This window comes from Brassica rapa, chromosome A03 (genome assembly GCF_000309985.2).
Source record: "Brassica rapa cultivar Chiifu-401-42 chromosome A03, CAAS_Brap_v3.01, whole genome shotgun sequence".
NCBI lineage: Eukaryota > Viridiplantae > Streptophyta > Magnoliopsida > Brassicales > Brassicaceae > Brassica > Brassica rapa.
This window is the reverse complement of record NC_024797.2, coordinates 825732-839806: the sequence shown is the minus strand read 5'-3', so window position 1 is coordinate 839806 and position 14075 is coordinate 825732. Positions and strand designations below refer to the sequence as shown.

The 14075-nt window shown below is 36.1% G+C and overlaps 2 protein-coding genes and 1 long non-coding RNA gene across 4 annotated transcripts; 1 reads left to right on the top strand and 2 right to left on the bottom strand.

Moving 5' to 3' along the window:
• Nucleotides 1-1218: 1218 nt before the first annotated feature.
• LOC103855598 lies at nucleotides 1219-2101 on the bottom strand. The gene is made up of 2 exons (XR_630731.2): nucleotides 1680-2101; nucleotides 1219-1480 (listed from the first exon to the last, which is right to left on the bottom strand). It is a non-coding gene; the product is annotated as an uncharacterized LOC103855598 (long non-coding RNA).
• A 558-nt stretch (nucleotides 2102-2659) lies between these two features.
• Nucleotides 2660-6656, top strand: LOC103855596 (histone-lysine N-methyltransferase, H3 lysine-9 specific SUVH1). Of its 2 annotated transcripts, none has more exons than XM_033289143.1 (3): nucleotides 2660-4136; nucleotides 4353-6337; nucleotides 6439-6656. In XM_033289143.1, the coding sequence occupies exon 2, from the start codon at nucleotides 4355-4357 to the stop codon at nucleotides 6290-6292; it is 1938 nt and encodes a 645-aa protein (XP_033145034.1). In that variant the 5' UTR covers nucleotides 2660-4136; nucleotides 4353-4354; the 3' UTR covers nucleotides 6293-6337; nucleotides 6439-6656. The 2 variants fall into 2 exon arrangements, with proteins under 2 accessions (XP_033145034.1, XP_018513165.2); XM_018657649.2 differs by lacking the exon at nucleotides 2660-4136 and adding an exon at nucleotides 4205-4225.
• A 74-nt stretch (nucleotides 6657-6730) lies between these two features.
• On the bottom strand, nucleotides 6731-11774 carry LOC103855595 (phospholipid-transporting ATPase 1). Its single transcript, XM_009132600.3, has 6 exons — nucleotides 9750-11774; nucleotides 8338-9305; nucleotides 8140-8263; nucleotides 7823-8042; nucleotides 7286-7744; nucleotides 6731-7208 (listed from the first exon to the last, which is right to left on the bottom strand). The coding sequence occupies exons 1-6, from the start codon at nucleotides 11206-11208 to the stop codon at nucleotides 6986-6988; spliced, it is 3453 nt and encodes a 1150-aa protein (XP_009130848.1). The 5' UTR covers nucleotides 11209-11774; the 3' UTR covers nucleotides 6731-6985.
• Nucleotides 11775-14075: the final 2301 nt, after the last annotated feature.

The following is a 14075-nucleotide window of genomic DNA, read 5'->3' as shown; positions in this document are numbered from 1 at the left end:
TTGAAATAATGATTTGAACAACCAAACAAAAATTTAATTTGATTTGATTTGCTTCAGAAAACATGAATGGCAAAAAAAAAAAATTTGAAACTTTTTTTTCAATTGTCCATATGATTTTTTTTGGATTGGTAAAAAAATTATTATTAAAAACAACTCTATCTGATTATCCCTTATATAAAACATTACAACATTGTTTTGTAGTCACGTGTCACCATGAGAATGAAATTCAGAATTCTTAAAAAAATAAGTTGGTCCATCTTAACTTATATTATACATTTTATTAAATTAACTAAATAGTATACAATATTATCGCACTTTCTTTAAATAAAAGCTACGTAATTACTTAGTATAGTTAACATATATATGACAATTAATGATTATGAATAATAAATATTTGATAATAATTTTTGTATCTTAGTTCTTTTTTTGTTTAATTTTATGTTATTAAAAGATATTAAACAACCACATTAACCATATAATAAACAAAATTAATTTTTTTCTTATATGTTATATTTTGAATTTTTAAAACGATTATAAATTACTAAAAACGTTAAATATCTCACACTAAAATTTTGTGATCAATGGTTTAATTCTTTTTTTTGGTAATAACAAGACACAAAAAATTATAAATCGTATGAATATGAAGTCTCATTTACTAGACATTCATATTATATATTAATATAGTTTAAAATTAAACTATATAACATAGAAAATACTTAAATATGATAATTTTAAAATTTGTATTGGAAAAGTATTGAAACCTTAATATTTTAATTTTAAAATTTTCTTTCAAAAAATCGCACAATAGAAATTTTGTGTTTATCATATGAGCAAGAATTCTCAATAATAAATATTTATATTAAAATATACTATATATCTATGTTATGTCATTTATATTTAGTTATATACCATATAAAACAAATAAAATGATTGTTTTGCTTTATTTACTAAGAAGTATCCTAAATAAACAAGATATATTATTTTGATTTATGTGTTTAATCTAATTTAGTTATATACATAATACATAAATGAATAAAAATAAATAATAATAGATAAAAATTATTTTTTATATATAACATTTATTCCGCGCAATTGCGCGGGTCTCAAACTAGTCAAAAAGTATAAACAGAATCAACTACAATATACTATGTAGAAATGACTCTTTGGCTCAATATGAATTATTTATATATCAATCTCATTATGTGAATGCAACGAAGAAATAAAATGGAAATAACATTAGTTTTAGTCAAACTTTTAAGCTTTATTAGTTGTTATTTCATAATTGAGATTAACAAACAATAAAATTAAGGAGGAGGTATATTTAGGATTTTAGGGGATTTGGGATTGCAGCAACACGTTAATCCTTTACAGAAGCCTCCAGTGAACCCTAAGCTAATGCAGAGTGTATCGCAGTCTGGTACAATACCGGAATGGCATACCCCTGGACATTCATCATTTAACCCTGATCTTGCTTCTGATCCTGTAAATATTTTTTTTATGTTAGTAACCCAAAACCCAAGTGCGTTTACTTTAACTGCATTCTTATAAACTTCTGAAATATATAAATAAAAAATTACATGAGAAAGAATGCTTTGAGATTTTCAGAAAATTAATTTTGAATAATCTTCATATCCTTATAAATATATCTAAGCATGAATATAATTTGGTTTCAGCTATACCTATGATAAGGAACATTACTATGACAGAAACTGCAATAAAAGCATATGGAGATCTCCAAACATCCATGTTTTGTTTTCCTCAATAAATTATTTCTATGGTATCTGTAAAATCTTGAGAATGTTATTTAATTGGATCTTCTGGAGTATTTCAAGATATTTGAAGCTCCTTATATAGGTCCACTTGTGAAATTTTAGTCATATTTATTTATTACATGTCAGATTCAAACCTATAAATTTTGGTAGAAAAATAAATTAGTATATAATTGTTTTTTGACAAACAAATCCATTATATATTAATTGAGGAGCATTGCAACCTTTGACTGTAACCACGTGTCATCACTAAGATTATTCTCAAAATCCTTAGAAAAGAGGTCGGTTTATCTAAATATATATTATATTTTTTATTGAATTAACTATTAAATTGATTAGAAGTGCATAAAAGAATATTTTTTATTCTTTCCTTAAATAAAAGTTATGGAATTACTTAATATGATTAACATATATACAAAAAATTAATGATTTTGAATAATAAAGATTTGATAATAGTTTTTGTATCCTTAATCATTTTTGTTTAATGTATATTATTAAAAAAAAAGTAAACAATCATATTAACCATCTAATAAAAATCTAATTTTTTATATGTATTATTATGGACTTTTTAAACGACTATAAATTACTATAACTTTTAAAAGTCTTACTATGAAAATTTTGTGAACAATAGTATATATATATATATATATATATATATATATTATTTAAGTTAATATATATATTGAGACATGAATATTTTAATTTTGAAATTTGCATTGAATTTTTAAAAATGAGTATAAACTACAAAAAAAATTCACATTGAAAATTTTGTGATTAAATTTTTAATTTTTTTGTTACAGCAAATATACAAATATTATTAAAATCATATGAGTAGAAACTAGGAAAATTCAATTAATTATTCATATTAAAATATACTAAATATTTATTTTATAGAGTCTATATGAATCTGTTTGTTGCTGACAAAAAAAAAATTGGTGGTAAATATTTTTGACAGGATTTTGGAAATGTTTTGAAAAGAATTAGGAAATATAATATTAGAAATTAAGTCAATCTAATTGGTTATTTGAGAATCTTTAGTTAGTAAAATATGGAAGTTCATATTATTTCAAAAAGAAATTACAGATATTTGTAGATATAGTTAGGCTATATTTAAATGTGAATAGTTAGTAATAGTATAGGTTAAGAGAAATATATTAAGTATAGTTTAAAAAAATATTCTACCTAGAATAAAGTTGGATCCAACTTTGTGATTCTGTTTTAATAAATTGTACATATTAAGATATAGATGATATAAATAAGATAAACCAAAACCATTTTGAACAGATAAATGGTAAATATTTTTTTTTTCTGAACACACCTTCCTCTTCTATATCACATTAAAAAGTTATTATATTATTTATTAGTTTGAGTGTTTTTGTGTAATTAAAAAACAAAAAGAACAAACAGAATATACATAATATGTCATTTAAAATTTATACATGTTTTAAGCAAAAAACAAAAAAGATTTACACAAGCAATATTCATATTTAATTTGAAAGGAGTAACTATTGTAATTGTATAAATTTAAGTTTCTTCCGCGTATTATAACCTAGTATATAATTTAAATGAGAAAACAAACATCTAAAGTTCTAGTGTTTCTTATGCATCTCTTTCTAGCTTGTTTTGCTAGAAAACCGCATGAACATTTCAACACATGAAGATATTGATCAAGTTTAAACTCTAGATTGGTAGGCGAAGTGTTGTGTTCTTTTGGTGACAAACTATTATATAGTGTTTAAGTCTTCTCTTCAACGGCATAAGACGCCAACTGTGATGGATTCTTGTTGCATCTCCAACAAAAAAAACTATTTCTAGCATTGTACTAAGTTACTAATTCTTCAGATTGTTTTTAGGACAAATCACTCATAGCTTGTGCTTGATTAAAAATTAGATGAAAATGATTTTTAACCATAGCCAAGCACCGAAGCTCAGCTCCAAAACTTATTCAATGAGACGGTGAAAACAACTGAGCCAAGGGAAACGACAACCATCTTATTACACACGTGTTGACAACCAACCGGCAACTGACAGAAGCTCCAAAAAGTCATTACATCACTTCTTCAAGACGGAGTGCAAGTACACAGTACGAAACTGAAACGGAAGATACAACCTGCTCCGTAGGTAATCCAGTCATATTAGATCATTTGTACGGTCAAAGATCCAAAACAATTTTGATCCAACGGCTGATCTAATTAATCATCTTCTCCAACTATTACAGATTTTTTATTTTTTTTGTTACCAAAGGTGGAAACTTTCAGCTCGATTTGTTTCCCTCTCATTCTTCTTCTCCTCTCTGTCTCTCTCATTCCGGAAAACCCTAAAAATCTTGAACGGAGTGATCTCGATCTCAAAGTCCGTACCTTTCAGGTTAATCTTTCTCAAAGTCATAAGCTTTTCTGGGTTCTTGCGCCTTGAACACCTCTGAATCTGTGCATGCGTGTGATTTGGCTTTGAGGGTCTCTGATCTTTAGCTCGTAGGCTTAGATTAATCTGATAAAGACATTGACTTTCCCAGATCTTTCGTTAATTCTGAATAAAAATCAGATTTTTATTTAGAAATTTTTGTTTTTGTTTTGTTTGCAGCTATGGAAGGGAGCTTCGGAAGCTACACTGACAAGACTCGAGTGTTGGACATCAAACCGTTACGCACTCTAAAACCAGTGTTCCCAAGCGGGAACCAAGCTCCTCCTTTCGTCTGCGCACCTCCTTTCGGACCCTTCCCTCCTGGCTTCACACCTTTCTATCCCTTTAGCTCCTCTCAACACACTCCAGATCTCAACCAGAACAACACCTCAGAGCCTTCGTTGGTTACTCCTCTAAGAACATTCAGGTCTCCTCCTCCTCCTCCTCCTGATACAGCAACTAATGGTGATGCTGTGGAGTTAACAGTGAAGAGAAAGATTCCAAGAAAGCGCACACCAATCGCTCAGAACCCGAATTTCTCGAGTGGGATCACAGTGGCGGAGAAAGAGAACGGCGACAGGAAGCTGGTGATGAGTGTCCTCACGCGGTTCGACGCGCTGAGGAGGAGGCTTTCACAGCTGGAAGATGCAAAAGAATCCGTCACCGGGATCATCAAACGCCCTGACTTGAAAGCAGGATCCACTTGCATGAGCAGAGGCGTCAGGACCAACACCAAGAAGAGAACCGGTCCTGTTCCGGGTCTTGAGATCGGTGACGTGTTCTTCTTCAGGTTCGAGATGTGTTTGATCGGTTTACACTCTCCATCCATGGCTGGCATTGACTATCTCGTCCTCAAAGGAGGAGGAGAAGGAGAGGAAGAGCCTATAGCAACCAGCATTGTCTCCTCTGGCTACTACGATAACGACGAAGGTAACCCTGATGTGTTGGTGTACACTGGCCAAGGAGGTAACGCTGATAAAGATAAGCAATCGTCTGACCAGAAGCTAGAGAGAGGTAACCTCGCGTTGGAGAAGAGTCTGGTTAGGAATAGTCCGGTTAGGGTGATAAGAGGGTTGAAGGAAGCTTCTCAGAGCGCTAAGATTTACATATATGATGGTCTGTACGACGTCAAAGAGTCTTGGGTGGAGAAAGGGAAGTCAGGACACAACACTTTTAAGTATAAGCTAGTGAGAGCTCCTGGTCAGGCTCCTGCCTTTGCCTCGTGGACTGAGATACAGAAATGGAAGAAAGGTTTGCCTTCGAGGGAAGGAATGATCCTCACCGACCTCACTTCGGGTGTCGAAAGCATCGGAGTCTCGCTTGTGAATGAAGTTGACGGTGAGAATGGTCCTGCTTACTTCACCTACTCAACGACTGTGACGTCGTTTAAGCTTACTCAGCAGCCTTCTTATGGATGTGAGTGCGGCGGGGCGTGCAAGCCGGGGAACTTGAACTGTCACTGCATAAGGAAAAACGGAGGTGACTTCCCTTACTCCGGTAACGGAGTTTTAGTTGGTAGAAAGGGTATGGTTCATGAGTGCAGCCCGGCTTGCCTCTGCCCGGGCTGCAAGAACAAGGTGACTCAGATGGGAGTGAAACTGAAGCTCGAAGTGTTCAAGACTGTGAACAGAGGATGGGGGTTACGGTCGTGGGATCCTATCCGTGCTGGTTCGTTTATATGTATATACGCAGGCGAGGCTATAGACAAATCGCAAATGCAACCAACGGTGGCTAATGATGATTATACTTTTGATACGACGCGTGTGTATACCCCTTTTAAATGGAACTATGAGCCTGGCTTAGCGGATGAAGATGGTACTGAGGAGATGTCTGAAGAGCCTGAGCTTCCGCTGCCTCTTGTGATCAGTGCTAAGAACGTTGGGAACGTTGCGAGGTTCATGAACCATAGTTGCTCGCCTAATGTTTTCTGGCAGCCGGTTAGTTATGAGAATAACGGTCAGCTCTTCTTGCAAGTTGCCTTCTTTGCTATCTCTCATATTCCTCCCATGACTGAGTTAACTTATGACTATGGAGTTACGAGAACTAGTGGAGCTCAGAGTTTATGTGGTAAGAAGAAGTGCTTTTGCGGATCAGAGTTTTGCCGTGGTTCATTTGGTTGATGATGGCTAGAAGAGTTGACCTCTGATAATTTTTGGATGGGAAAGGTTAGTATCTCTTTTTTATTTGTTACTTATGTACTGAATCTTAATTAGATATGTGAATAAAGCTTAAAAGATGGAACCTCTGGGCTTTGTTTACCTGGCAGTGAATGGCGGCTACTCTTGGTGGCAACTAAAGTGTTAAAGTCTCGGTTTGATCTTCTCTTCAACAGCATAAGACGCAAGCTGTGTATGATTTTTTCTGGATTGTGGAAGATGTGTTCTCATGTTTCTCTCCTGTTGGATATGTAATCATATTAGTGTTCAGACCGTTTTTAAATTCTTGTGGAAACTTGTTTTTTTATTTTAGATTACATGAATGTCATAAAAGGGTAGTCTAATCAGTAGCTAAAACCGATTTTATCAGTCACTGCACTGGGAACAAGATTAACCAGGAAACGAAATGAATGAAATTTTCAATTTTCTTCTCTTTACAAAGGAAAACTGGTGTGTATGTTACAACAAAATGTAAAATTACAGCCGGAGATTTAAGTAAATCTTATGTTACATTACAAGCCAAAACAAACTCTACTCTTGCATTAGTAAGCAAACCAAGAGGGAACTTGAACATTTTATAAAATATATAATTTGTATTTACTTCCACTGAAGGGTATAAAGAATTTTGATTTTGAGAAAATGTGGTCTGTCCTGATATCATCTCCTTGGAGGATCTCGAATCTGGTTCATTTCAGTTCCCATGTTTTGTTGGGATTCACTGAAACTTCTAAGCTTCTCAACCTCCCTAGCAATCCGAACATCAGAAGGTCTGTAATACTCGACTAGAAACTTGATGGCGAATCTAGGAAGCAATGCTGTCACCACAATCGCAAGCAAGCAAAACCAGAACATCCATGTCTTCGCCACTTGGAATATTGCCCTGTCACAGCCATAAAAATTAGAACATGTGGGCAAAAAAAAAAAATGCAGGGAAGCTTGAGGGAAAGAAGTTCTTACCAGTAACCAGGGAGAGTGGGTATAACATCAATCACAACAACACATATACAAGCTGCAACAATAGATCCCCAAATGGCGGCGTGTGCGATCCAGTTCCATCTAATCACATCCATCGCCAAGTGAAGATTCACCACCACAACTGCAGCAATGGTCCATAAATCTCCTAGGCTCGACGTGTCGATGGTACTTCCCCAGTAAGCAAAGAGAGGAATGAAGAAGATAGCTGCACTTTGCCAGACCGTGTCAAACATCGTATACCAGAAGAGCGTGGTCGAATACCCCTCTGCTCTCTGGCCAACACCGTAGAGCTGAGGATGGCTTAGAAGAATCCTCCTCCCGAGGTTTTTGTCGAGTATACCGATAACTATCGTAGGGAAGGAAGTGTATACGACTGAGTACAAGACGCTGCTCCATTCCGTGATGGCTGTTGTCAATGTGTAGCAAGTAAACAAAACATACCTACGTGAAAGTTGTTGAGAGTTAAGTCTTATAGTCTAAGACGGATAGAACAAAAGGCAGTAAAGACAGTTAACTCACCAAAATAAAATTAGAACGAAAACTGCGTTTCTGTAGAAATTGTATAGTATCATGTAACCCATTCTTTGGTAGTTCCAGTGTCCATGGACGAGGAGTAATGGGACTAAGAATCTGAACTGTCCCATTGCGAAATCAGACGCCATCACAGCTTGCCGACCTTCTTGGCCGCTGATCCCTACCCCAACATCAGCCATTTGAATCATGGAGACATCATTGGCACCTGTCAAAACCCCAAAAACAAATGAGAAAGGTGAGAAAACAAAACAAAGAATCTAGTTACTCTGCTTAGATAGGATCAAGCAAACTGGTCTCATTACCATCACCAATGGCAAGAGTCATGTCAGATGTCCTGTTCTTCACAAGTGCAACGATTCCAGCTTTCTGAAAAGGAGCAACACGGCAGCAGAGTACTGCAGAGGATTTACATGCCACTTGGAAGAGCTGCATTGTAAAATAAAAATTACATCACCATGAAAGACAGACATAAGTAGAGTAAGCAAGAGATCTTCACTTACCACATCTTCAAGATCATTGTCGAGTACATATATGAGACTGGTACCGTCAATAATCAAAGCCACGCTTTCTTCGTCATCACTAGCAACACTAGCATTCGCTTCTTCTAAGCTCCTCCGACACGAATCCAACGAGTTGCTGTTTATCACAATCTGCCTCATGTTTCTAGTCAGAAGCCTCGAGGAGAAGCCAATGGAGATCGCTGTCTCTTGCTTGTCGCCTGTCAACACCCACACTTTAATCCCCGCGATCCTAAGAGACTCTATCGCCTCCGGGACGCCGCGCTGCAGTTTGTCTTCGATCGCAGTAGCTCCTACTATCCTTAGCTTAGTCTCGATGTTCCCAGCGACCTTTCTCAGCAGTCCAGCTCTACCGATCAAAGCCGTGCTCGCCGCCTCGAAGGAAGCATGCCACTGCTCGAACTCTGTATCGTTCAATTTCCTCATCCCAACAACAAGAGTCCTCAAACCATCGGATGAGTAAGCGTGGAGCTGTTTCTTGGTCGCTTCAATGACGTCACCGTAGGATTCTTCATCCATGACGCTAAACATGGACGAGTCTGCACCTTTTACGAAGAGCTTCACAGACATATCAGGGCATCCCAGTATCACCGACATTCTCTTCCGGTCGCTGTCGAACTCGTGCAGTCCCAAGACGTTGAACCTTTGCATCTCTCCGCGGACGTTGATGACTATGTGGCCAGAGGTTCTCTCTATGAGCAAGAAACCGTAAGCAGCTGCTGCGTAGACTAGTGCTTGCTCATCAGGGGACTCTCCTTGGTAATCTACCAGCTTTACGTTGGGATCAGATGTGTTGGTGACGATCGGGACGATTGTGTTGCAAGCTGCTAGTGAGAGAAAGAACTCATTCGCACGCTTTGCTTCTTCTGTTGAATTGCCGTTTCTGGTCAGCTGAAGAAGTGAAGGATCAACTCTCACCCTCATCTTTGGCTTCAAAGTAACTCCATCAACTGTATCAAAAGGTGTATGCACGTCAGCTAACAGAGAAAACATACTATTTAACAGTCCTGCGGTTTTTGTCCGAACCGAACCAGCCGAACCGAAATTTTCGGTTTCGAATTCGGTTTAGGGTTTAGGAAAATCATTTGGTTTTCGGTTTGGTTTTAGATTCGAACACAAAAAATAAAACGAAAATATCCAAAAATAACCGAAAATTCGAACCAAATTTAACTAAAAAGAATCCAAATTTAACTTAAAATAACCGAATTTAACCAAAAATATCCGATTTTAAAAGAAAACTATAACAAAATTAACCGAAAATTGGTTATTTTCGGAAAATGTGAAGACCAAAATTAACCGATAACCGAACCGAAATGTAATTCGGTTAACCAAATCCGAACCGAAATCGCAGGGCTACTATTATTACTCTCAACAACACAAAAGAGTTTCTTTACCTTCAACGGAGTATCCCTCTTGCTCACTCTCAGCAGGCTCCCTGCCAGAGTAATCCACACCTCCTATACACGCACATTGAAACTCCATCTTGTTGTCAGTGAGAGTCCCCGTCTTATCAGAGAACAAATACTTAATCTGCCCCAAATCCTCATTTATATTCAACGCCCTGCACTGGAAACTCGAGTTCGAAGACTCATCATACATCAGATCATCTCTGGTCATGAAGTACGCTTGACCAATACGGACAAGCTCCATCGATATATAGAGAGAGATCGGTATCATGATCTGATACACAATAACCGCCATAAAGAACGTGAAGAATATCTCCCAGCCCCAACCGTAGTAGTTATGATTCTTCCCTTCCGGCCTCACGGAGTAATCCTTCCTCCTGTAAAAGAGGATCGTGTCCAAGTCATCCCTGTGCGTTCTCAGCCACACAGCAGCCGTGGCAGCCGCGGTGGTACATAAAGCGATGAGAAACAAAGACAGCAGAATGATCTCTAGATTCATCCGAGTCTCCAGCCTGCTTCTCTTAGACGGCGCTCCAGAGTTGTTCAGCATAGCTTTCGTCTCACTGCCAGCGTATACAACCACACCTAAGGCCCACTCAGTGTTCTTAAGCTCACATCCTCTGAGGATAATATTAGAAGGTCCGAGAGAGAGCCTCCTCCCATCAATCTCCATGTTCGCTTGAAACCCGTATATGTTCCTATTCGGTTTCTCACACTTTATAAACCCATCAAACGTCTCCAAATCAGTAGCTTTCTGAAGAGTCTCCTGCTTAGCGTACCGCGTCTTTAAATTAGACTCTCCATCTAGATTAGTCGTTTGCACATAGACAACCCCTGTAGGATCACTCGTAGCTAATAGCACCATGTCACAAGGGAGAGTCTGGTTGGACACAACTTTAATAACCTCTCCTACACGAATGTACTTCCACTGCTTCTCTTTAAACTCGTTATCCTCGAAAACTAAAGCCAACCTATTGTTCTCGACTCTATCTGATCTATGCCTCCTAAAATCCTCGTAAGCGTCTTTGATGGCTGAGACTAATAAGACGAACGCTAAGGGCATGATGGAGGCGCCTCTCCCGAAGACTGCAAGCTGAGGGAGCTGATTGAGGACAGCTATCACCAAAAAGTACACGTAAGCGACTCTGTGGAACTGTTCGAATAAGTTTCTGGGGAGGAATGTGAAGACGGAGTATTTAGCTGTCTTGATTGAGTTGCCAGTGAAGTCGAAGGTCTCGTTGGTTCTGTCGGGGTCGTTGATGTAGATGAGACGAGCGTCCTCGTCTCTGATCTCCTTCTGAGACATGCTTAGCATCTCGGAGTCGGCTCCGGCTGAACCGTGGCGGATACGCTTGGAGCCTAGGTCGGCGAAAGTGACTTCTTTGTCTTTGGAGGAGAAGCTCCATCGAGATGATATGGATTCGTGATGAGGCGGTGGTTTGTCCATCGTCGATGGAGGATGAAAGGAGGGAGCTTTTATTAGGGATTAGGGATCGAATTGAAAACTCTCATTGAAAAGGATTACTACCCAGAGCTCGAATCGGAGATAAAGCCTTCTCCTTGGAGGGATGGTGCAGATAAATGAGGCGGATCGAGATCCTCAATTGGAGATGAAAAAGGGGAGATTTTTGGAATTGATCGAGCGCGGAGGAAACCCAGAGATTATTCCCGAAATGGGCAGATCCGGATTCTGGAGGATTTCGCTTTTTGAGAGATGGAGCGTAGACGTCAATCTCAAAGCAGATAAAATAATTTTTTTAAAAAAAGGGAATAAAATGAGAAGGCTGCGAGGGCAACACGAAGACGAAGAAGGAGAGAGATCTGGTGAGGCAAAGAAGAGGAGAAGATCGGAGGAAGGAAGGAAGGAAGGAAGGAAGAAGAAGAAGTCGCCAATGGCTGGCGACGGCGAGTATCTTTTATTCAGTTTTTTTTTTTAATTTAATTTGTATCTTTCATTTTAGAAATTAATAAAACACACACACACAGATTATGGAGAGAAAGTGAGGAAAAGTCATGTCGTGTTGGTCCAGAGAAGCACTCCAATTTTTTCTTAGCCTTCTTCTACAACTTTTTATTTATACAATTATTATCTTCTTATTTTTTTCCAATATATTTTTGGAAAATATCACACAGTAAGAATGAAATAGATTTTACATGAATGAATCAATTACAAAAAAGTTTACAAGCATCAAGCAGAAAACAAACTATTGCATGAGGTATATTGTCTGGTGACTGGCATGAATGATCTTGCTAGCATGTTACATACAATTAGTTAGCTCGTCGAAATATTATATGGAAAACTATTAACGCATTTTACAGAATTTTTATTTGAAAAGGTGATTGCTTATTTGAATCTTTTTTTTTTAAAAGGGCATAATTGCTTATTAGATTTGATACACTTAAATTGAGTATTTAATATTGCAAGCTAATAGTGGTTAGTGTAATACTTTTGATTTGATTCCAAAGGATTGTTTCTACATTTTGTTTCTATGAAATCGATACTAAGCTAAAACAAATCAGTTTGAAGTGAAAATAAGAAAATCAAACAAAGTTGTAAACAGAGTTGAATTGCTTTCAAATTATAAAAGAGTTAAGCCTAAGTAAATGATCTGAAATCAACTAGCATGAACCAAACATCTATTCAAAGAACAAATCGCAGCAAGTCGTAAACTCGAACAAGAAAACAAGATTGATCTACTTTCGTGGCATCTATCATTTATCATGCATTCATGTATCTAAATTTCCGCTTCAATCAAAGAAAGATGATAAACATTAAGACCATATTCGATAAGTTCATAATTTGCCATAACATCTATTTTTGATGGTTGAGGACAAATCTTCATGATAGTAGCTTAAAACACTTTTGCTGAATAGATTAAACCTAGACTCATGTGCTTCTTTAAGTTCAACAATGAAAGGAGACAATTAATATATCAATTTTTATTGGTGTTTAACTCATGAATCCATGATCTTCTAACACCTTAGACTAAGTAAATCAACTACGTAGCCATGGGAATAAAGAAAACATAGAGAATAATAGATGAAAAAGACATGATAAACAATTGCAATAGAATAACAAAAGGTTCATGATTCTTCTCAAGAATGTAGAGATCTTTTCCGCTTCAATCTTACAAAAGTCTTAGTTTCTCTTGTTCTCTCTAAATCTCTCTGTAAAAAGACATAAAAAGTATTATGTTCAGATAAAAATAATCAGAAAAGATATCTCGCATGTCTGTGACACGGTTCCAAAAAGAAAAGAAGAATTCTGAAATATTGAAAACTTCCTTAAAAATCTAAGTCGTTGACGCCGTTATTCTATTTTAAATCTTAATGTTTCATTTTGAAAATTTCAAATTTCACTTTTTTCTGCGCATAATTTCAATGCAACTCTAGATCTGTAACGATTCAGAAAAAAAAACTAAAATTTTTGATAAAGACTCGAACACTTTATAAAACAATGTAATTAGAATGTTTCAAAAACAAGACATCGAAATTCTAAAAAAAAAAAATCAACGCGTTATGATTTTAAAACTAGTTTTAAGCACGTCAAAGCCAAATTGTCATACTCGGATTAGTTGTAAATTGTAATTTTAATTTAAAATAAACATAAGAGAAAGGCAAAGGAGTCAAGAATTAAGATGCTCACCCACACCAATGTTAGAATTTCAAAGAACACGATTTCCACACCACACACTTAGTTTATAGTATTTCTTAGTTTATATGTATTTCTTGATGTACATGCTATAAGTGAATGATGATGTAATTCTTTCGAGTTATTCTCTTAACGATGAAACATCGGTCTTATTATTTCATTAAATACTATGATTGGAACCAACCAAGTTGTATGCATATGATATGATGATGGTTAAACATTATTCTATGTACATTAATAATTCACCTAAGGACATCGCTTTCGTACATGTTTGTTTAAATGTCCTTACATAAACTCTTTAAAATAGTACTTCCACTCATATTGGGGTTTACAGAGAAGTTTTGATATTATCGAAGATCAATAGAAAACTAAGTGAATACAGGCGTGAAAACAAAACAAACATAATATCAAAACAAAAATAATTGACATGACACATTATGTTTGATTACCTTTTACATTATGCAATTTCAATTAAGTTATCATAATCAATCATAAAATATAGAAATCGTTTTAATTGAACATTAGTTTTTTTTTTTTTTGATCAACATTGAACATTAGTTTAAAAACAAAAACTTACACAATCCATTTAACAATTTCTATATATAGAAAAGAAAAACTTGAAAGGGGAATTTTTGATATCATGGAAGGCCAATTAGAAAAAT